Source organism: Sinocyclocheilus grahami, unplaced genomic scaffold (genome assembly GCF_001515645.1).
Source record: "Sinocyclocheilus grahami isolate Dianchi unplaced genomic scaffold, SAMN03320097.WGS_v1.1 scaffold561.1, whole genome shotgun sequence".
NCBI classification, from domain to species: domain Eukaryota; kingdom Metazoa; phylum Chordata; class Actinopteri; order Cypriniformes; family Cyprinidae; genus Sinocyclocheilus; species Sinocyclocheilus grahami.
The window spans coordinates 276,226-301,271 of NW_015505740.1; the positions used below are offsets into that span (position 1 = coordinate 276,226).

General features: G+C 40.2%; 1 protein-coding gene across 5 annotated transcripts in view; it reads left to right on the forward strand.

Annotated features, from left to right (window-relative positions):
* Positions 1-25,046, forward strand: part of LOC107556245 (zinc finger protein 536-like) — a 177,131-nt gene that overhangs the window by 109,756 nt on the left and 42,329 nt on the right. For all 5 annotated transcript variants that reach the window (XM_016239307.1, XM_016239309.1, XM_016239310.1 and 2 more), the window contains 2 exons: positions 5,892-6,050; positions 13,101-14,810. In XM_016239307.1, the coding sequence (XP_016094793.1) occupies positions 5,892-6,050; positions 13,101-14,810 (1,869 nt within the window). The remainder of the gene's footprint in view (positions 1-5,891; positions 6,051-13,100; positions 14,811-25,046) is intronic.

Here is a 25,046-nt window from a genome sequence, read left to right on the forward strand (position 1 = left end):
TATATATATATATATATATATATATTATTTCCTAAATATCATTAAGGTTTTGCACCATGACATTTTACAACCTGAAGTAAACTTGTCTTGTCATAAAAAGGTCAGATTATTATTTTTAAGAGATTTCTTGACCTTGATACAGTCATGAGGATCTGCAATAAATAATTAGTCTTTCTTTCTTTCTTTCTTTCTTTCTTTCTTTCTCATTGTCTTGATTTGGCAGATAAGGTTTTTTGATTGTTTTTATATATATTTACATTTTAGCAGTGATGATGGATTTTTTTCTAAAAAAAATAAAAAAATATATAGATGATAATGCTTAATATGATTTTCATTTTAACCTTTCTTCTCTAAGATTTCATTTTTACTTTATACATTTTTTATTAAAAAAATTTTTCCAGAAATTATAAAACATGCTCATTACAAGATGTGTACCTGACCCTTCCGCCAGCAGGCATAACAAATGTGCTCTAAAAAAGAAAGAGAGAGAGAGAAATGCAGTGTTCTGTTCACAAAGCAGAAAAAGGACAATCTTTCCTCCTCCTCTTGTAATCCTACTTTCACTCAGGCTGCTGCTAATAAATATAAATGTTTGTGATTAGCATCACGGCGGCACAGGTGCATGTTTGTTGCGAGGAGAGGCATGTTCATTAATTTTCAGCGATGAAAAGTGCACTGCGCCATAAACACAGAGTCCAAAATCGCATGGGCTGATAAATGAACGCACAGATTGTTAATGTACCATTGTATGGCTGAGCCTCCACAAGCTTTAAAAAAAAAAACTCTGGGCCCTCTTGCCAAATCAGTGCTAGCTGGAGGTAATGTGCTAGCGGCCCCCTTTTTCATGATCCAGATTACAGAGAATGGAGCTTTAAAACTGTGTTTTGTGTGCCTGAGTGTGTGTGATTATACTTACACATAGGATATAGTAAGGATTATATAAACAACAACATAGCCTCCCCCCACACTCACCTTCCCATCTGATCTTCCACCGCCATGTGGGCAGTAATTAGTTTTTTGTATTTTTTTAGACTGATATTTACTGTGGAGTTTGGCTCTTCACTGTGTGGATGGATGGTTAGATAGATAGCCTGTTATCTGGTTTGACATTTGCTAACAAGCAGAACTAGGTTGTACATTTAATATTTACATACATATATAGTTACTATACATATATATTTATATATAAAAATGCACAGAGATAAAGAGAATTACAACATTTTCAAGCTGTTTAGCATCATTTATGGGGTACACAAAAACATTTCCAGAGCAAAGCTGTTCATGTTTAACTACAACTGTTTTAAAAAAACGACAGTGCTCGGAGCGAGAAAATGCTGCTTTCCTACAGCCCAAGAAAAAAACAGAATCTGTTGAAAATGGGTTGTTTTTCAGTCAAAGCAAAAATGTTTTATTAGGGGACCGCCGAACACCTGCCTTAAAATGTCGTTTCAACATCTCCCGAATGCCATTTTGCTTAATTGACTTGGAAATGGCCCAAATGTATTGCTGAATGCAGTCTAATTAATATTAATAATAAATGCCATTATTAACATCAAAGAACATCTGGTGCCCCTGTTTACCCACATGCCTTATATGTAGCACATTTTGCGGCTGTTTCATCTCACAAACAGAAAGGGGGTAAACACTTTTTGAATTTAGTGTTTATTTATTTATTTATTTAAATTCTAGTTTGCCTCCATGAATTTATTACCTCATTGACACGCAGGTCAGCGTGTACTGCCTGCAAGTGATAGGGCTTGCTCTCACGTCCAGTGAATCTTACAAGCGTTTGGACAGGTTTTTTTTTTTTCTTTTTTCTTTTCCCCTCTGTGTTCATGGGCAGGACTTGCGGTGGTACCACAGAGGGTTCAGGGTCCCTGGTGTACTCCTAAAAAAATATATATAAATAAAAATTAAAAAAATTACTGCTTGTGCGAGCATCCATGCCAAGGGGCTACATTAGGAGTTTTAGCCACCATAAATCAGCAGGCTAAATAACTTTAATCTAAAATTTCATTAAGTAGTCCTTGTCAGGTAGTAAAAGGAGGGGATAATGCAGTGGTGTTTAATGATAATTGGTGTTTGGTTAATAAATTCTGCGAGTTCCGATTACTTTCTAGCAGTCGGCGGAATGCTAGCCTCAGCAGTGTAACTAAACCTCAAATTGATTAACTCGCCTGGACCAGACTGTTCACAAAGATGGCACTGGTCCAAATCAAAAAAGAGAGAGTGCAGTGTGCGCATCAGCCGGATGGTGTTGTGTTGCTCCAGCGTAAGGAAATCAGCTCCCCCCGGGCGCATTTTTAAAAGCCTAATGCCTTTCAAATGATGTCATCACATTTTACCTTCTCTCTCTCTCTCTCTTTCTCTGCTTTTTACTATCTAAATCCAAATGTTTCTCTCCCATTTTCCTCGGGTGCTACAGAGGAAGGAAGGTCAATGACTGACTGTGGCACGTGACACATTATTCTAATGGATAGGGGAGACATCTTGTGTTTTTATGATTGCTTCTTTTCTCTTTTTTTCCCTCTGAAAGTGATATGCGAGTAATCAGAACCACAGACTGATTTAGAGTGGAAGTGTGACTGTGAGAGATCCATTAAAGGTGTGTGTGTGTGTGTGTGTGTGTGCCATAGAAGAACCATTTTTGGTTCCACAAAGAACCATTCAGTCAAAGGCTCTTTAAAGAACCATCTCTTTCTTACCTTTTTGTAATCTGAAGAACCTTCTTTCACCACAAAGAACCTTTTGGCAAACAGAAAGGTTCTTCAGATGTTAAAGGCTCTTTATTGAACCATTTAGACAAAAAGGTTCTTCTATGGCATCGTGAAGCACCTTTATTTTTAAGAGTGTATGTGCCATTAACCGCCACATTTTGGTGCGACAAACTCAATGGACAATGAGATATGGATATTGATATGTCCTGTCAAGCGCTTGGAGATGCTCTTTGTTATTGGTTACGGCAGCAAAAATCTCATAAGCAAATCCAGTGGTCGATGAAATATTTATGGAGATGGAGATGATTGATACCAGCGTAGTTTCAATAAGCAAGTTAATCATAAATTACAGATGTAACTTCATTATCCCCATGTCTAATTAGTCAGACTGTAAACATCTATAAAAGAACACTGTAGCATTTCATAATGTTTTGCAGTATTGTCTAGGCCCTGCACTAAAGAGTTATTGTTTTCAGGCTTAACAGGATAATATATGAAGACCATGGCTCGCTCGTGACAATCGTTTTAATGCTGGGTCTCTTACAGATTTTTCTTTTGCATAAAAAAAGGACTGAGAAATGGAAAAATCAATATGCAGAAAATAGTTATAGGTGGCGGGTTATCGAGAATCTCTCTGTTCCAGACACCCTGGGCCGAGAGATGATGCGTAATATATGGGGTGACCTTCAAATGTCATAAATGTGTTGTGCAATAAACTGTCAATATTTGTGGTTATTTGGTGCAGGATGACTTTTACAGTAATTGGAACAGCCGTATTAAAAGCTGGGGAGCAGTCAGCTGATTAAAGACGGCCCTGCTGGCCTGTGTGTGTGGTGAGCGAGAGAAACTGAGAGAGAGATGAAAGAACAGTATTACCTGTAAAGACTTTCTATGCTCATGTATCTGTCTGTCTGATATTCTAGTATGTAAGTAAGAATGAGAGCGACAACGTTCTAAAGGAACGTTTAATATTGTGTGAGTAATGATTGGCACTCAAATGCCACATTCCCACTTACATATACAATATATGGTGGGACAATAACGTTCTCTCTTTTCGCTAAAAGCCTGTAAAATTTGCCAATAGGAGTAATATTTGTAAGTGTCTGGGTACCAAGCTAAAGTGGGTCAGAGTCAGTGTTTGTGTTTGTTTCGTTGTGAGTATATGTTTGGGTCAGAAAATGGGGGCACACATCACAATGTAATGTGTGTAGGCAAAACGGAGGCAGCAAATTGCAGGAATGTGATCAGTCACAAGAGAGAAGGAGATGCTGACTTCACTCTTTCATTTTTAACTTCTCAAATCTCATTTGATTCTTAAAAGAGGGTAGAGAAATGAGGAGAAAAAAAGTGCAGAAAGAAAGAAAGATTACTCGTACAAAAGCTTTTGATTGAGGCAAATGGTTGCTAAAGTGGGTTGCGCCATTCAGATGACATATCTCCCTACACACACACACCATGTCATGTGTAGGCACAGAAATAAGAAAGCATTTACAAACGCTTTTTTGCACTGTGGCTGGTCACATGCTCACAGACCGTCTTGAGCTGAAGTTAAGGCACAAAGCCAATTGCCATTATGGGGTAAATGTGTTTTAGGGTCTGAAGGTGTGCATATGGGAGATTTTTCTTAATGATACAACAGTTTTTGATTTTTAACAGAAGCATTTTTTCCCCCTATCTTTTACAGAGGAATTTATGAAGAGTTAAATTGCCCAGTTGAACACTACAGCTCGTGCACTGCTTTAAAGCATGTGCAACAGTTTTAACAGAAAATCTTGTAGGTTACATATTACTAACAAATCTTGGCATTAGTTATAGGTATTTCAATAGTTATAATAATAATAATAATGATGATGATGATGTATATATATATATATATGTATATGATTAAAATACCTGACCTGGTCCTTTATCTTGGTTTTAATAGCAAATATCAGCTTTTTATTTTCACACATACATATATAAAATAAAATACAATACAATATGTGGTTGAAAAATCTCTAGTAGGCAACTGTATCTATTTTTTTATATCTATTTTTTAGATTATTGTGTTGTATATAATTTGTTTTTTATTCTTTTTTTATTAATTGATGTTGGGTTTACAGAATAAACATAAAACACAATATAATAAAATAAAAAAATAAGGTCCCACTTCATATTAAGTGGCCTTACTAGCTACTTACATCAAGAAATAAGCACAATGTACTTATTGTGTTCATATTGTATTGCAAATACTTTTGCTGCTATACAGGTAAGGTTAGGGACATGTTTGGTGGTATGGGCAGGTTTAAGGGTGGGTTAAGGTGTAAGGGATGGGTCAACAGTGTAATTACATGCAGGTATTTATAAAAGTATATGTACAGTGTGTGTACACAATAAGTGCATTGTACCAAATGATTAATTTAAATGTAAGTACATAGTAGTTAAGGCCACTTAATATAAAGTGGGACCAAATGTATGGTAGGCAACACATGTGGTAGGTAACTGTAACTTCTCAAAGGACCTGACCTTGTCTTGTATCACATTAACTTCTCTGGAGTGTCAAACGCTTCACACAATATGAGATCCCCCTGTAATTCACCATGGTGTAACACTGCTGACATCTCACATATAAGCATAGTGACTAATTATCTCCAAGTGTGGACTTGTTGACACTCTTAGACGTTATTGGTGTGACAATTGCTCAATCAGAGCGGCCCTTCGTTATCACCGTTTTCCATCAAGCTCCCTGCCTACGTCACCTGTCAAACCCAGGGCACAGCGGTGAAGCGAAGACCCTGTTGCTGACATGGCTGTTTTCAAATTTTTTCCCCCTCCCTGTATTGTTCATTTCAACACAATCTGCCATATGCTTCCCACTACAGATGATGAGAGACTGGATAAAACGTTGGGACGTGAGTGTAGTTGGGTGGGGGTCGGGGTGATATCTCTAAAGAAAGCTTCTGAACTGTCAGCGTTCTGTCAGGTTGCGGAGGGTGGGGAGGGGGAAAGTGGTGCACATTAACTCATTGATGTGCTTGACTTTGTGTGGCGTTAGCAGATTTGGGTGGCAAAAACTGAAAGGATGGAGAACAACAGAAGAAACAAGACGGGAAAAACCTCTCTGGCGTGCGGCCGGTTTGAAGTGAAACAGAACAGTCTGTGAATTATGTCTCTCTCTGGGTCTCTGTTTCTTAGATGTCGGGGAAGAGATGGCGAAACCTGTGAGTGCTGTCCAGCCCCCCACTACTCAGCACCGGGAACGGAGTGTGGGTTCAAGCATGAAGGACTGCCCCTATTGTGGCAAATCATTCCGCACCTCCCACCATCTGAAGGTCCATCTAAGAATACATACAGGTGAGTGAGAAGTCCATTTTAGATATTTGTATTAATTTGAATGAATGTCCTTTATCTTGGTTTTAATAGCAAATATCAGCTTTTTATTTTCACACATACATATATAAAATAAAATACAATACAATATGTGGTTGAAAAATCTCTAGTAGGCAACTGTATCTATTTTTTTATATCTATTTTTTAGATTATTGTGTTGTATATAATTTGTTTTTTATTCTTTTTTTATTAATTGATGTTGGGTTTACAGAATAAACATAAAACACAATATAATAAAATAAAAAAATAAGGTCCCACTTCATATTAAGTGGCCTTACTAGCTACTTACATCAAGAAATAAGCACAATGTACTTATTGTGTTCATATTGTATTGCAAATACTTTTGCTGCTATACAGGTAAGGTTAGGGACATGTTTGGTGGTATGGGCAGGTTTAAGGGTGGGTTAAGGTGTAAGGGATGGGTCAACAGTGTAATTACATGCAGGTATTTATAAAAGTATATGTACAGTGTGTGTACACAATAAGTGCATTGTACCAAATGATTAATTTAAATGTAAGTACATAGTAGTTAAGGCCACTTAATATAAAGTGGGACCAAATGTATGGTAGGCAACACATGTGGTAGGTAACTGTAACTTCTCAAAGGACCTGACCTTGTCTTGTATCACATTAACTTCTCTGGAGTGTCAAACGCTTCACACAATATGAGATCCCCCTGTAATTCACCATGGTGTAACACTGCTGACATCTCACATATAAGCATAGTGACTAATTATCTCCAAGTGTGGACTTGTTGACACTCTTAGACGTTATTGGTGTGACAATTGCTCAATCAGAGCGGCCCTTCGTTATCACCGTTTTCCATCAAGCTCCCTGCCTACGTCACCTGTCAAACCCAGGGCACAGCGGTGAAGCGAAGACCCTGTTGCTGACATGGCTGTTTTCTAATTTTTTTCCCCTCCCTGTATTGTTCATTTCAACACAATCTGCCATATGCTTCCCACTACAGATGATGAGAGACTGGATAAAACGTTGGGACGTGAGTGTAGTTGGGTGGGGGTCGGGGTGATATCTCTAAAGAAAGCTTCTGAACTGTCAGCGTTCTGTCAGGTTGCGGAGGGTGGGGAGGGGGAAAGTGGTGCACATTAACTCATTGATGTGCTTGACTTTGTGTGGCGTTAGCAGATTTGGGTGGCAAAAACTGAAAGGATGGAGAACAACAGAAGAAACAAGACGGGAAAAACCTCTCTGGCGTGCGGCCGGTTTGAAGTGAAACAGAACAGTCTGTGAATTATGTCTCTCTCTGGGTCTCTGTTTCTTAGATGTCGGGGAAGAGATGGCGAAACCTGTGAGTGCTGTCCAGCCTCCCACTACTCAGCACCGGGAACGGAGTGTGGCTTCAAGCTTGAAGGACTGCCCCTACTGTGGCAAATCTTTCCGCACATCCCACCATCTGAAGGTCCATCTAAGAATACATACAGGTGAGTGAGAAGTCCAAGAAGCAAGTTTTAGGCATTTGCATTTATTTGACATATATATAGTGATGTACAGTATGTGCCTAATAAACCTAATAACAGTTCGTCCTGGTGTTAATGATGCACATTTTAAACTGCCCACTTTAGTAGAATTTTAAAACTCTGAGCCCATAAATGAACTTCAGGTATGTGAGGCAGGACGCCCCGGCCCAGCAGAGTAATGATGTGAGCAGTGCTGGTCCGGTGGCTGTCAGGAGACCCTGCTGTTCCACCCAAGAGCAAGGCTGAGGCTCACTAGCAGGCACAGCTGGCCTAGTTAACATGCAGGATAACCAGGATAAGCACTCAGAGATCACCTTAGATTCAGCACACTGCTGTCTCTGTTTATGTGTATGAGTGTGTAAACAATGACAGCATTTTAATAAGCAAATAATAATACTAATTGGCAAATCTTTCCGCACATCCCACCATCTGAAGGTCCATCTAAGAATACATACAGGTGAGTGAGAAGTCCAAGAAGCAAGTTTTAGGCATTTGCATTTATTTGACATATATATAGTGATGTACAGTATGTGCCTAATAAACCTAATCACAGTTCGTCCTGGTGTTAATGATGCACATTTTAAACTGCCCACTTTAGTAGAATTTTAAAACTCTGAGCCCATAAATGAACTTCAGGTATGTGAGGCAGGACGCCCCGGCCCAGCAGAGTAATGATGTGAGCAGTGCTGGTCCGGTGGCTGTCAGGAGACCCTGCTGTTCCACCCAAGAGCAAGGCTGAGGCTCACTAGCAGGCACAGCTGGCCTAGTTAACATGCAGGATAACCAGGATAAGCACTCAGAGGTCACCTTAGATTCAGCACACTGCTGTCTCTGTTTATGTGTATGAGTGTGTAAACAATGACAGCATTTTAATAAGCAAATAATAATACTAATAATAATAATAATAATAATTATTATTATTATTGTTGTTGTTATTTTTTCAGTTATTACAGTTTATTAGTTTGACAACAACAATGATAAAAGGCTATAATTGAATGCTTCCATATACACATATACACACACACACACACACATATATACTCATATACTGTATATATATATATATATATATATACTTTTCAATACAGTACTCACATGAAGTCTGCAGAACGCTGTCATCTGCATTTGTTATTATCTAATATGGACTGAGAGGCAGTTGGAAAGAGTGATTTTCCTTTAAATTACTTAAGTAGGAAATTGATTCCATTTTTTTTTTTATGAAAAATGTATTTTAATTTAAAATGTTATGCAGCATATAGCTAGATAATTTCACACGTACGAGAGTGTCAAACTTACATTTAAACAGAGAGGTTAAGACTTTAGACAGGCTGGTTATATCCTCCTAGCAGGAGAGCAGCGGACGGAGTGGGGAAATATGTTTTAGCTGAGGGAGGTTGAGTTATGCCTGCTCAGAGCAGGGGGTAAGGGTCCCCAGTAGGGCCGTATTTCAGCCGAGAGGAAACAGAGGCCCTCGTCCCAACTCACTCACTCACTCCGCTTGCCGGGATGGCCCACGTGTGTGCGGTGTGGCCCGAGCGCGTTTACACGCGGACGCTTCGCTTTCTGTCGATGCAGCAATTTACACTGGCCCTGATGTACTTGCAAGATGTGTGACTCTTTGCTGATCGGCTATAGGTTTGTCATAAAGATACCCGGCTAACAGACATCGGAGATACGGCACAGGTCTCGGTCTAGCTCTGCTCGAATAATTTACAGGAACAACAGACCCTTCCAATCAGGCTGAAACTATGCCGTTGACATTAAACAAATATCCTGCCCTGATTTAAAGCAATCAGACATGCGGATGACACAAAGCGGGCCTCAATCCCGATGCCGTTATCCCATCACAATGGCGTTGCTTACTGAGGAGGCCAGGGCATTGTGCGACACAATGTTAGATTAATGACTCTCTAACGTCGGCTTGAAAGGAATGAAGTGAATTTAAATTTCTCCAAAAGTTAAAGAGCTAATGTTACAGTATTAATTTCCTCTCCAACAGTGAGCGGGAAAATATCCATTAGTGAAATTAAGCACAGTTTTCTAGGTAGCTAACATTGTGCAGTGTATAGTGTGGGGCCACAGCTAATGAACACTGCAGTGGGTGATATTTCATTATACAAATTAATGCTCACATTTTAATGGGAAAGTCACATAATGAATCTAGGCTTCAGTGACAGCAATTAGAGACACAGATTGTCCCCTTCTGGACAAGGCAGTATTTAGCAGTAAGCAGCTGTAGATAAAAAATAAAAAGGTCCTTGCTCCTGACAATGGCTACGCATAACTTGAGGCTATAGGAGAACCAACACGCCAGACGAATCACCTTTGTTTGAAGAGAGACAGTGGACATCAGCCGTGTGAGTTCACCTTGGTGATTGGGAGCCATTACGTATCTTGAGCGAGACTTGGTCTGAACCGAGGAGATCTGGCTCACATGGCTGTATGGAGGTTTTTGGTTGTATCGAACAACATTTTGAAGGTTTACTTTGAAGAGGGAGAAAGAGCCATTAAACTCAGGTCCGTGGTCAGTTCCTACTGTTCCAAACCATAAGCATTGTAAATTACAAAGGTCACTCAGCAGACTCCCAGTAGAAAATTTGACTGTGTCGCCTGGTGCGTGGTTTGCGGTTTTGTTTTGTTCGTATTTGTTTAGTTTTGTTTTTGTTCTTCCTGCTAATGCTTATTTGCTTACTACACGGTGAGTTAGTTCTCTAAAAGTAAGATGAATGGAAGGATTGAAGTAATGGGCCATACAGTAAAGGGTAATTTAAAATGTAAATAGAACTTGTGGGTACTACGTGTAGGGCTTGAGAACTCGAACACCTTGACATTCTTGTTTCTACATTTGGCGTAGATAAAGCATAGCTTAAGGAAGAAAAAAAAACACATTTATTTTTCCAGCACAGTCAATCTCTCTCTCTCTCTCTTTCTATCCCCCTTCAGAATGCAGGCTGTCTTTTCACCATTCTGTAAAGCCATATGGAAATTCATCTTAAAGTATGTCATATCTATTAACTATTTTAATTGCCCTTCTGTAAAGGCTGTGGGTGTTTATTCTGAACTGTTACTATGGAGTCATGACAAATCATACAAATCCATATGAAATCAGTTTGCGCTGGACTTCAAGTGTTGAGACTGAAAGCATTCCGTTAGAAGTGAACTTGCGAAATGATAATGGATATGTACTACTCACAGTGAGAAGTCTCTGTAATTTATAGAAAGCCTGTCACACTATACCAGATGGCAATTTGATATGTATTTTTCCTCCCTATTTTTATTAACACAGTCCATCAGCCATAAGAGTGAGCATTGGAAACTTTTTGGGGAGTTTTGCACTCTCTCATTTCAAAAGATGAAAAATAATAATCTCTTTACCTCTCTGCCTTGGCGATCCATTTTGTTTCCCTGAGGTTGTGTTGTTTGTGTGGATATCAATTAAAAGTGGATTAACGGGTACATAATGACCTTTAGCAGTAAATTGTGTGTAATGTTGCAAGGCAGGATACAGTATATTCCCCAGATGTCACACGTGCCCCTGACGTATGATGGAGCAGATGTCTTACTGAGCCCAAATGGTGCACAAAGAACATGCCACATGCACAGAGACTTACACAGGCACTTGAACACACGCTCACATAAACATACAACCAGCAAACAAAAAATATGCATACATAAATAATGGTCTATATATGCATTATAATCGATTGGCCTGAATTATAATTTTAGCATTTCATAATTTATTAGCGTAATATTTGTCCTAATATGTTTTTTTAAATAAAAAATAAATTGAAATGCTATTAGTATTTTCCTAAGCAGATGCACAAGATGGGGTGGAGAAAAGCAGATCATTCTAATTGTACTCTAATTTTGGGTACAGAATATCATTCCTTCCAGTTAAAGGAACTGAAAATGATCATTTGCATCAAGGACGTTTCCTTATTGAATCACACAAAGCCTCTGTTATTCTGCTCAGAGGATAAGCACTTATTGGGTTAAAAGCTCATCTTGTATGATGTCTTGAATATGTGCTTCAAACACTCTTGTGTAAAAGAACAAAAGACCCCTTTCTTTTTTTTTCTTCACCCTCTCTCCTGCCCTTCACTTTATGTCCCTCTGTATATTTGTTCCTTATCAATATAGTATTGAGTTTATGTTTGAGATCCTTTATTTAGGAAGCTATGCAGTGGGTCTGCAGATCTTCCATTCTTTTTCTGGAATGGCGCCCTCCAAATAATGATAAATTACTTGAGCACTATGCCATTTGCTAATTATATCCATGATTTACTACAGAGCCAGACTTAAATCATTCAATTCAGTCTTGCGTAACAATGCAACATTTTTTCTGCAACATTTTTTCAAAAATGTTTTCCATGTGCATAATCTAAGCGTTTATAGCCACGCACACCCACATCAACAAACATGCTTTTATTTTCATTTTCCCATATCTCTCGAAACTCCCTCTCACACTGTTTTTTTCCCCCATCTCGCACGTCACCATTAAATTCCTGAAACATTGGGGTCTCAAAAATCAAGCCTTGCATTTAGTTTATTGCTTATTGATCTTATAAATCTAGCTTTCATTCCAAGCCTATTCTAATTGTTGTCAGAAAGTATTTTATATCGATATTGATCGGATCATGCAAATGCAATTTAGACTCTTTCTCTTGTTAAAAGCTACTCCCTTTTCATTTTAACAAGAATTCTTGTACATTTGCATGTGTTTCTAAACTGCCTGCATGCCTTCTTTTACAGTACATTTCATGCTGGTTTGCATTTTGTAATCCACAGTGTGAGGCTGCCTTATGAGGAATGTTCATGTGCACCACATATGGTGTGTTTATATCATTTAGACTATCTTCACTCTCAAATGAGGCCCTTTTATTGGGTGCATTTTGGACTGAGGGGTCACAGTTGCCCTCTGGGGGGAATACAGAGCTTCTGTGGGGCTTGATTTATCCTCACAATGATAAACTGCAAATAGAGAATGTCCACAGAACAGCTCCACCACCAAGGTAGAGACTTGACAGCAGACAAGGCCAGGAGAGAGACAGAAAGGGAGGGAGCAAAAGACAGCAGCAGCCAGCAGCACCACGAGCCTGCAGTTCCCCATGTGAGCAGAGATAACATCCAGACAGTTTTGTTGTCAGTTGAAAATATGATCTCTGTAGTGGACTGAAGGCACCATATGGTGATATGTTTTTTATGGCGCTGACGTGAGTGATGGCTCACTCCTAGGATCTGGATTGAGCGGGATCGACCCGTTTTGAAACTCCTCCTTCCTCTCAAAAAGGCTGATGGACTGTTTACTAAGTGATAAATGTGGTCGAATGCTGCAGAATGTGAGATTTAGAGAGGCTTGACATAATCCATGCCATGATTCCTGTCAAATATTTACATGTTGTTTTTCTTTTTGCTCTTCTTCTGACAGGTGGAACAAGCCCAGGGTTCCTGCTGAGTTGTTGGCACCTTTATTATTACTGCTGTACTGACATCAGCTCCTGTCTGTCTTTGTTTCTTTCTATCACTCTCACTGTAGGTGAAAAGCCCTACAGGTGTCCTCATTGTGACTATGCAGGCACTCAATCAGCTTCTCTGAAGTACCACCTGGAGCGCCACCACCGTGAGCGACAGAATGGAAGTGGCCCCTCAGCCAACCACCCTCCATCTTCTGAAAACAAGGATGACCACGCCAAGAACAGCAGTAGCAGTGGGGTCTTTGCTCGCCCCGATGTCCTTCGCGGGGTCTTCAAAGGTGTGATGCCCTCTGGTCTTGACTTCAGAGGGGGTCAAATGCTCCCACACCAGTGGGTACCACCAGGAATGCTCTCACCCAGAGACAGAGACCGTGAAAGGGAACGTGATCGCCATGGACCAGGGTCAGAGCCCACCTCAGAGAGCATGAAGAGTCCTGAGGGGCCAGTCTCTGCAGGGGACAGTCCTGCCAGCTTCTCAGACCTGGGCCGAGCTTACCAGAGTATGGTGGGAAACGGCGTCAACTTCCAGGGCTCCCTGCAGGCTTTCATGGACAGCTTTGTCCTCAACTCCATGAAGAAAGAAAAAGAGATGAGAGAGAGTCAGCTGCATGGCCAGCACTTTAGCCAGGAGAGTGCAGAGGCCAAGACCAAAAGAGCCAGTGAGGCCAACCAGGAAGAGAATCCCACCAGTGACGTCAAGCCAGCTGAGGGTGGCCGCTCCCAGTATGAGCCTCTGGATTTGTCCTTTAGACCTGAAGCAGGGTCTCTCCCTGGAGCCTCCATCACCATCCAGGACAATGTCGCTTGGCATGGCTGCCTCTTCTGCTCCTTCACAACTGCCTCTGTGGAGCTGATGGCCCTCCACCTGCAAGCCAACCATCTGGTTAAAGGCAAGTGTGGCCCAGGAAAAGATGCTAAGGAGCACCTCCTCGGAGAGTCTTCCCATGCAGGAAAAGCTACTGGCATGGCTCCACCACCACCAGGCCTTCTTCATCACCATGAGGGAGCCCCGTCCAGGGACAGAGAGACTGAGTCTGGGGAGCTGAAGGGACAAGCAGGCTGGTCCAACCATCTGGAGCAGCCCCCGCATGGAGCCTCCATGGGCACGTTCTCCAGTGACTTCTACAAGCCCTTTGGTCCTGTGTATGATGGCTCTGCTAGAGGGCCTGTGGGATTCCTGGACCAGCAGCAAATTCAGCCCAGTGATATGGGTGGTCAGGGCCCCCTGGACGACCTATCCGACAAGGCGTCCTGCAGCGAAATAGAGGCATCTGAAGAACATGGCAGCCAGTCTGAAGAAGATGAAGTAAGTCGTGACAAATCATTGCCTAACCTCGCTGCTACAGAGAGGCATATGCGTTCTGATGATGAAGAGGAGGCAGAGGAAGAAGAAGAGATGGAGATGGGTGATGCTGAGGAGGAGGACCGTGGATCCATGCAAATGCTTCCTGAATCTCCATTGTCAGGGAAGGACATCCAAAGATGCAAGCTGACTATGGGCCCCCAAAGCTCTGGCCTTTCTCCTCCTCAGCCTCCCACCCCTGAGAAGCAGTGGCAGCAGCAGCAGACAGGCCTTGGTCTTTTCTCCCCAAGCGGTGGTCCTCCTGGCCTGGTAAAGCCTGGTCAAGCCCACCTGGAGCATCAGATGAACATGCTATCTGTCCTGCGGGCCTACAGTTCAGAGAACCTTGCAGCCTTCAACGGAGGCCTTGGCGGCAGCTCCAATGGAGGAGGCAGTGGCACCAGCAGCATGAAAAGAAATGACCCCTCTGGTGAGTATGACAACATAAAGCCATGTTTTAGTGTCATAAATCAATGAACAGTGACTTTCAAAATGACTTACTGTTAATACATACACACTCTCAGACTAGTAAACACATGGTATACACTGCATTATGAGCAACACATCATCACTACAGCATCTACTATTTCTTATCTGTGAAGAAATTACACATTGAGACATTTGTTCAATGCTTCCCTCATTGGTCAGAGCTGCACCAATACACAAACTCTCTAAAGGAGCAAGATTTGCTTTTGAGTGATTTCAACCTCATTTCGGGCAAGTTTTGAGACCATCAGGATGACAAAGTAACATATTAATCTTTATTACATTGTCATTTTACAAGAGCTCCAGTCCCACCCTCTCTCTTTCCCTCCTCTTTCTGGGAATAAGGGTGTCTGCTTTGGAACAGACCAGGAGCTGATGGTCCCTGTGTCATCTCTAGCTCACAGAACTTAACTATCTTAGCTTTCATAAAGGCCTCTCCCAAAAGCCCATTACTTTATAAGAGCCCGGGATCTATGGCCTTGTGAAAAATGATCTGTCAGCTTTCATGATTCTGCTAAGGTTACTGGTGCTCCTTGAGACTACTGTGTTTCACACTTCCCTTTCTGAACATTTGGTGATAAAAAGAAAAAGAGAGTAACTGTGAATGAAAAAAGAGAGTAAATCTCTAAGAACTGAATTTGTAGTTTGGTTTGGGCAGCTGTAGTAGAAAGTAAGTGGGTACCACAGCCTTTAGATGTCCTTTTTAAGGCAATTTCTCAATTTCTCAACATTTCACAGCTGAGCTTTACATAATAAAGGTAATAAAACATATGTATCCTACATTTTCCTTTTGTTCTTAATATATTATTCATTAAGGAGACAACTCATTTTCAATTCTGGAGTTGAGACAGACGTTCTTAGCTTGGTGCTTTACATTGGTGTTATTACTTGTACTCTGCAAACACAGAGGAGCAAGGCAGACATTATTTTTTTGCTCCCAGTAAAACAATCTTACGGCAAATAGGTGTAGGATTAACCAGGGGGTTTATACTGGCACTGCAAGTATTTTTAACAGACATGTTTTATTAAGCTGTTTCATTCTCACAAATCTTAATACGTATTGTTCCTTTAATTTGTAACTAGCAAATTGCTCATTCAATCCAGTTTAGTTGTGTTGCGTATTGTGCTTGAGTAGTAACCACTAATTTATCAACAGTGATTTGGATGACAAAAAGTCTGTATAGGTCTGAGTTATTTTAGTAGTAATTATTTTATTTTAAGTAGTTATTTCAATATAAGCTGTCTATAGGTAGGCTACTACATCTGGTATTTTTTGTCCAGTGACATTTGGATCTCTGTTTCACCATAATGTTGACTATAAGGGAGTCAACAACTAACACTCACGTCAGCTGAACTATTCGGCAATGTGAGTCAGTTATCTTGAGAAAGAAAAGGAAAGAAAAACAAAAAGGCTAAATCTCATAAAAACATAAAAAGTCAAAGAGATGAACACATATTTGTGCAGCTGTGTTAAAGAATTAAGCATCTTTTCACCATGATAGTTTGAAGTTACAAAATAAAGGAATGCCATAGTCCGTTTTTACACCGTCTTTCAAACAAGGGAGACAATAGATACAATAGAGAGAAAAGTGAAGTCTCAAGACTGCCATGTGTTTCACTTTCCCCCTTCAAAACGGTTTACATTAACAATTAATGGTGCTTTTGACCTTTCAATTATGGAAAATATGGAGGAACCTGTTGCATTTTTAATATTTAGAGGAGGTCATTCACTTGGCTGAAAATGAATGCTAGTTTTTTGTCATCGTAGTGAATGTATCGTATTGTAATATCCTTCTTTAATCAAAGACATTTGAAAAGTGCCCTTGTGACGTCCTCCTCTCCTGCTGCTATGAAGAGGGACTGACCTTTAGAGATAAGGCTTTGTCTACAGAACAAAAGTTTTTTTGTTAGGCTTTTTTAAAGCATGACTCCATCAGTTTGTTGCTGTTGGATGCTGACGGGCACCGAGCGCATCTGTATATGCTGTGACAGTATGTGTGCATGTTTGAGTAATACATACAGTAAAACCATTGAATGACCACAAGGAGAACTCAACAGACACTTTATTCTTTCTTTTCGGAAGGGAATGTGTTAGTATTAGTGCTGAACCTGTTCTACATACTTTGTGTAAGTGTGTGTGTGTGAAAGAGAGAGAGAGATTTCGACACCCGAGGAAGGTACTCTACTAAAATGCATTCTTAACTACTATTTTTATGTGTTGTTTTCCATTAAAATATGCATGTATCCTTAACAAATATGTAAAAAACAAACAAACAAACAAACAAATATAATAGATCTGACATTTTTTCCCCCTTGGAACATGCATGCTTAGAAAAAAAGTCTAGCTTATCAGGAAATATTGTTTTAAGGATGTTTAGATATTTTTACTTTTATTTTTATATAGTTAGGAAATTCGATTTTTTTGAAAAATCATTGTTTTGTACACTTTGTGCATTCATTTCACACATCTCCTCTGTATTATAGTATATGTACGTTGACAATTCACACCTCACCAGTGTTGTGCATATAGACTATAGCATGGAAATTGACTCAAAAATACAAGAACAGGACAAGCACTTTTTTCAGTTTGAAACCCAAATAGATGTAAAATGCCATACAGGTGGAAGTATCTGATCTGGAGTATTTTGTGCTTGGGTCTGTTGTACAAAATTGAGTGAAACATTCTGCACAATTCCTTGGGGCTGGGCATAGATGAAGCAAAAATCCCTCTGAAAATTTAATTCAGGACAAAATATGATTATCTGAAGTGGCTTGGCATTAGGTTTGTATGCAAATAGTGCATAAATCATTAATATTTAGAAATCTCAGCTGAATATGGCATGCCTTGACATCCGGGATGGAACAAGTGAGAGTTATTTTAAAGTGACACCATCATTATTATACCACTTTTATAAGACACACAAACACATTTACTCTCTCTTGCATGTCAAGTATCTTACATTCATAGTATTGTAGATTAACCCTCTCCCATATTTAAACACAATGCACATTTCACTTCAATCACAACAAAACAGAAAGCTAAAACTAAAAAGCTATTTCTTTAATAGCCTACTACTATCTACTCAGATTAGCGTTAAGATTATTATAGCATTATTTGTAGAAAAAAAGGCTTGAAACACAGCATAGCACATATTAATCATGAAGTATATCTACGATTTAGCGCCAAGTTCTATCAGACACCTCAGACTGTGTGTAGTCTAGTGGATTAGCTTTGAATTGTTCACATTGCTTAATGGCCTTGTTCCATTGTGCAAGGCAGCCATTGTGTAAGTGTATCATATAATCAATACTAGGTCTGTTAGTGGCATATCTTCATCTATACGTTGCACATGTCTCGAGCATTGTGTTCTTTCTTTTGCTCCGCTTTGTCTTCCCCTTAATGTAACAACATATCATCACAAGCTACTTGTGTTATAATAACCACACATCAGTCCCGGTTATCAGCGGCACCTGTGCAAAATGTTGTTAAGGCCAGCAGACAGTATAAACCTAGCCTTCAACATTTTTTAAATGTTTGCTTGTGCGCTATAAGAATCGAAACGTGTCACCAGAAAAAGTGCTTTCATTTATTGTGAAGCACCACTTTACAGCAAAGAAAAAAAGGACCAACGAGAGAAATTAGATTATTAGTGTCCTTTCCGTCTGCCACCATCACTCTCAACGAGCTTTTTTCCACACACTCTCTACCCTCACCCCGTTTTGTTTTTGTTGTTGTTTTCATTGTCAAGGTTGTCGTAGCTTGCAGTGTATGTAAACAGTTATCTTGATTCACCCGCCCTGTCTCCATTAGCCCTCGTGAAAAATGGCCACATTTAGATTTCTCACAGGAGCAGTTGCGAGCGCACGCTTGTAGTACAGAGCGCAGTTACCCGGCCTGTCTAAAGTGTGTGAATTTTCATCTCTAGCCCTGCTTAATAGTATAAAATGTGGGTCTGTGTGAGTGTCTGAGGCCCTAGATGGTGCTTAGGAGCCCAAGTTTCAGATGTTTACCGCTAAAAGCCGTCCAGCCACCACCCACAATCCAGTTTTGCCACACAGTCAAGACATTCCTCAAGCCACGGACAGAGAAAGTGAGATGAACAGAAAAAAATGTATGTATAGAGAGATCAGACTTGAAGGACTGCTGAAAGAGGGGGCTGCACACCCCAACTGTCCTAGTTCATAAGGCCATGACACCCCCTGGTGGAAAAGCAGTGAACCCTGTCCCCATTCACTCCAAACCACTCAGTGAGAGTGACAGATGATTGGAGACAGAGAAAGATAGAAGGAAATAGGGACTGGGTGTATGAAAGCGAGTGAATAAATGTAAGTCAGAAAAGAGATGTATGCTTAGGAGGATTGGTTTATGTCTTTCCTTTTCTTCTTCTATGCAAATCCCTTTGGGTTTATCAATTTACAATGTGTCCTCCTTAATATGTCGTGGCAGACTTACAAACTCTGAGTAGAAAAGGCCTTTATAAACGCTGCAGTTAAAGAAGACGTGTGAATATACTCTAGGAATTCCCAGTATTTTTACTTGTTTCATTTTAGCGCATGTCTGCTAGCCTGTGTGCGTGTTAGCGTGTATCTTGCCCAGCAGACAGGAGTGGGTAGTTAAATGTAAATGGTGTTTAGTCACCAGTGGCCAATTATCACTGTCAGGAGGGTGTAGGATCAGAGCCTCTCTTGGGCGGGTCTTGACCCCAGTCTGGTGCGGGTCAGAGAGAGTGCACTACTTCCTGTCTTCCTGTCAGCCTTAAGTTCATCTTTCCCATCTTTCCCCCCCCTCGCTAACTTCTTCTAACTTTATATGCCTCTCTACCTCTCACTCTTTCTATTGTTTTCAATCCGTCTCTCTCCAGTGAGTGTGGTAATAAAGCGCTCGTGTGAGTGTGTTGTTCTCTGACCAGGTTCTGTTATGATAATTAAAAACATATGGTGCCTGCAATGCGCACAGTGAACCCACAGATGTAAAGGAACAGACGCGACTTGTGACTTTCCTTTCATACTGAGGAACATGATGACACGTCCTCACATGCTTGCACACACATCACACTTCCACGTAAGTAAGATTTAGTATAGATCAGATATTTCAATTTTTCTTTTGCTTGTATTTTTTCACAAAATTTAAATCACATTATATATTTCAGTAGACTTCATATAACATAAAGCAGTGGTTGTCATTAATGGACAACAAGTGACAAAACTTAAAATTGTATGTTTAGATATTATTATTATATTTTAAATGATGATAATATCATACAATTTTTAATAAAATCATAGATTTAAATAAAATAAATATACATCTGGAATGTAATTTAGTAGGATAATAATAGATAATAAACATCTCTCTCTCTCTCTTTCACTCTACTGCCACTGACTACGTTTACATAGACATCAGTAATCTAATTATTTACCTTATTCTAAATAAGCCAATATTATGATTATGGTGTTTGTATGAGTTGCTTTTAGAATATTCCTTTCATGTTCCCGTTTTACAGGTTATAGTACATAGATCGATTAATGCCACACGTCATTACATCCCATGTGACGCCATCTGACATCCCCTCCGGAATTTCACATATAAACATATAGTTCATCTTCGTGATGATGGCATGTACAGTTTTCGGTGTTTCATTTTTAATTTTATGAAAGCTTCAAGTGCAGTTAATTATCGATTAATGCCACACGTCATTACATCCCATGTGACGCCATCTGACATCCCCTCCGGAATTTCACATATAAACATATAGTTCATCTTCGTGATGATGGCATGTACAGTTTTCGGTGTTTCATTTTTAATTTTATGAAAGCTTCAAGTGCAGTTAATTATTTGTACATGCATACAGACGATGGCGGTGTTGAAGCTCTTTATTTGCCATTAAACAGTTGAGCACTGCCGTGTGTATCCTGTCGCAAAATGCGGCGAAACTTCCTACACAACGGTAATAATTTGATTAAGGTGTTTACATGTCTATTCTGCACTTCAGTAATGCAACTAAAATAGGAATACTCCACATGTCTTAATTCGATTTCTGTTTACTTCGAATATGACTTTAGCCGGATTAAGCTAATTAAAAATCTCTGTTTACATGGTAGATTCTTAATCAGAGTATTGTCTTAATCGTATTCAAATCGGATTATTGTTGTCCATGTAAACGTACTCAATGACTGAATCAGAACAGATTTGCGACCTATTTTTGGGTCTCGACCCACCATTTGAGAACTACTGCCACATAGTTTACGATGATTAAATTCATGAAATGTAATAATAATTATTATAATAATTAATTATTTAATAATAATATACAATTTATAATAAAACCAATATCAGTAAATCAATATGATTATTATAAGTGTACTCTATATATAATTTAGTGTGATTTTATTATAAGAATAATAAAACAATGTGATTTTAAATATATATTTTATATAAATTATTACATTTTATTAAAACATATATAATATTGTTTTATATGTTTTTACCTAATCTAGTTTAAAAAAAAAATCTGTACTGTCCATGACCCAATCAGAACAGACCTGCGACCCACCAGTGAAGAACCACTGCCATACAGTGTGCAGTTTTTGAATTCATGAAATATTTTTCTTGGAAACACAATTTACTCCACACACAAACACACGACTGCATGTCACCTCAATGACATGCTCGTTTACCACATAGCAATTACTACTAAGTAATTATCGCAGTCTCCTAATTTACGGACAGCTAGAACTATTAGAGACGCCGAGCGCGAATGAGAGAGAATATAACACAGAACAGACAAAACATCACTTGATTTCCCTTTTTTTCGCTCACTATTTGCCCCTGACTTTCATCTGCAGTCTCCTAATTTACGGACAGCTAGAACTATTAGAGACGCCGAGCGCGAATGAGAGAGAATATAACAGAACAGACAAAACATCACTTGATTTCCCTTTTTTTCGCTCACTATTTGCCCCTGACTTTCATCTCCCTTTCGGTAAAAAGAGATCTCCACACTCAAAAAGCGGCACGGGGATGAAACTTGGTAATTGCCAGTAATGCTGTCCTCATCAGGTGGCTAATTAACAGTAATATGGCTCGTGTTAGTCTGCTAGCATCCACGCAGCCCCTGCGTTCGGGCGACCGCTGAGAGGCGGGAGAACCCGTCACACTGATGATGCGTTCGGCCCGAGGGTCGCCCGGTCCGTGTTTTATGCACACTTAATCCCTCCCCCGGGAACGCCGAGGCCCTCCGTAATCTTTAGCTCCTTACTGTAAAAAGTCGGGGCCAGAGAACCTGCGACGAACTGGGATGTTACGTACGACTGATTTATAAAAGACTCCGAGACGAATCATTCATCTCTGACAGATGACGTTTAACCTGTCACCGGGAGTTTAAATGCTGTCAGCCTCCGAGCAAACTGTTGTGGTACATTTAAGAGCTGTCAAACAGTCTTATTACAGAGTAAAGGTAGACTCTTGACACGACACATCAGACTGTTTCTCTGAGCCTTGTCCCACGCTTCTCCATCTCAGAGCACACTGCCGGGAGGGAAGCGCTCTCACAATGAAAGACTGCTCGCTCTCTTTCCCTCTCCTTGGAAGTCTCTGAGGTGACAGACAGTGTTGGTGCATCTCCACTCGTTCCATTGTGTGGAGTGTGATGAAGGCTCATCGGGTGAAGGCGAGGTGCTATTTCACATGTTCAATATTACCATTTTAACTTCAACCTAGGTGAATTAGCGCCTTGTCACTCAGCGACGCAAATTCTAGTTTCAAAGAGCAATTAATTGTAAAAGCTGTTGTCAAGCCCACTGGATGGTACCTGTTGCTCTCATCCAGCAGCTGTGCAATCTCTAAAAATATTTTTCATGACGCTAATTTACTCCGATATCAACTTTGGCGGAGCTGAAAGCTTTTGAAAGGCCTCGTAATTTCACTCTCTTTCACTCCAGTCTCGTACCTTGCAGACGTACAGTAGGCTACAGTAGGCTTCGTCGTTTCCAGCAGGGAGAAAAAGAGCGAGTGGTCGCTGAATAAAGGATCGGGTTCCAGTATGACAACAAAGGCAGTGAAATATTCAATGCTAATGACAGCAAAACAATTATGCTATTCATAATATTAGACAGAAAGAAAGATCTTGTTAGAGAAAACCTTGGGAGAGGAGAATATGAAGTGTTCTCACTGGTGCAGTAATCACGGCATGCTTCCATTATTTTTATTCCCCCGTAGCCCACTATAGTTTGCATTTAATGACAGAAACCCTTAAGCTAATACTTAATAGATTTGCTCCTAGACCCAGAGTTTTTTTTCCCCCTTCACATATTTGATCTTATTTCTTTGTTTTTGTTTTGTTTTGTTTCTCCGACTTTGTTCAATTGGAGGTATTCCTCGTAGCTGTGCTGCATGCGTTCCCCAGGTGCCCTCAGATGTGACGATCTGCTCTCAGAGGGATTGTACCGGTAGAACAACACTTCCTGCCTGCGCAAGGGCACACCTCACACACACAATATAATGATCATGCTTACACACGGCGTATGACATACACTCCAAACGTAATGAGAGAATATGCCCCGACTCTGGCTGGCAGGCGCTGGAGTTAAAAAAAGAAAAAAAAGCACAAGTATGTCAACTTTTATTTGGTCCTTTATTCCACATCAATGGCAAACAACGCACTAAAGTTAATAAAACAAATACAGAAAACACAGTCTGGCTGAGGCAGAGGCAGCAGGGGTGTGTTTTGAGAGGTCGTGTAGCAATTACAGACGAATCTGTCGGAATCTTCCACGTACTTCTAGTTGCTGTGCGAAAGAAGAGCCGGTCCAATAAGCCACATTTGATTTAGACTTCAAATAAACAGGGGTGGAAGCAAAGTTCCTGCAAATAGAAGGAGTGGAGGAGCGACATAAAAGAAAAGCATTGCATGAGAAATAAGCCCACATTATACCATTAGCTGTTAAAAAATGCACTTAATTCCTCTGTAGAGATGGAAATAAATCGCACGAGCTTGAGCATTGTTCCATGCAAATCCCATCGAATGGATTTAAGATGGCGTATTGTTTATTAGGGAAATATGGGGGGAGGTAGGAGAGCTGCTGTTCTAATTGCAGTAATTTAATCAGGATTAGAAAGGTTACCTGGATGAGGCAGCAGCGCAAGGACATGATGCATGTGGAAAGTAAAAATGCACATTTCGCGCCACTGATGTTGTCTTTCGCGTTAACGAATTTATGCTGCATTTTGTGCCGCCACTCTTCTGTGGATAAATACACAGAATGTTCTATTGTTTCCCTTCCTCCCCCCTCGTCTCTCTCTCTCTCTCCCTTTCTGTGTGTGTTACTCCCTCTCTCTCCCAAGCCTTGCTAAATAGGAAGCAAAGAGAATCCATTTTAATCAGATTAATAACTTGGTTGATCACATATAACCTAATTTTCATTCAGTGCTGCCCTTGTCCACTGAGTCATATACGGAATGACCTTTGTGTCGCCACTGTGACCATAAAGCACAGTAAGTGCCATTGTGCTGTCAAAAAAAGCTGAAGATGTTTTACATCACCGGAAACATTTCATCTGTCATTTTTTCTACAAATGCGATGCCCCTTTCACAAAAGGCCACCTTCCAATTGAGGGCCATTAGGTCGGGACTCGAGTTTCCTAGGGCTTGGGAGATGGGAACAACTTTCCTCCTGCATTCACAGTAATACGAATCGTCCTTTTAAAACAGATATGGTTACATATTAGTTTTGAAAGGTACAGTAACTGCCTCAGCTTTAGCTGTCTGCAACAGTAGGCCTTTTGTGTCCGCCAGAACTCAATAATTGGCCTGTGATCCCATTTTAGCTCTCTCTCGCACACTATAACACACTGCCTGCATGGAGAATATTGCGATTCCAGCGCGTTTGAGACTGAATGATGGCTGATGACAGTTACGAGGCAAAGTCTGAAATCAAGCTCACCTTTTGCCTGCTTCGGTTTGTTCTCGAGTGGTGTTTCTGTTACTTTCAGAAGTTATTTTCTATTCCTTCATCAAGATAAATCTCAGCCTTGATTTACTGGTATGATTAGCAGTTTCAAAGGAAATCTGCTGAGATTTAATTATACACAGAAAGAAGAAGAAAAAAAAAGGAGAGAGAGAGCGAGAGAGTCACGGACACACACACACACACACACATGCATAGGCTTTCAGTCACACAGCTCC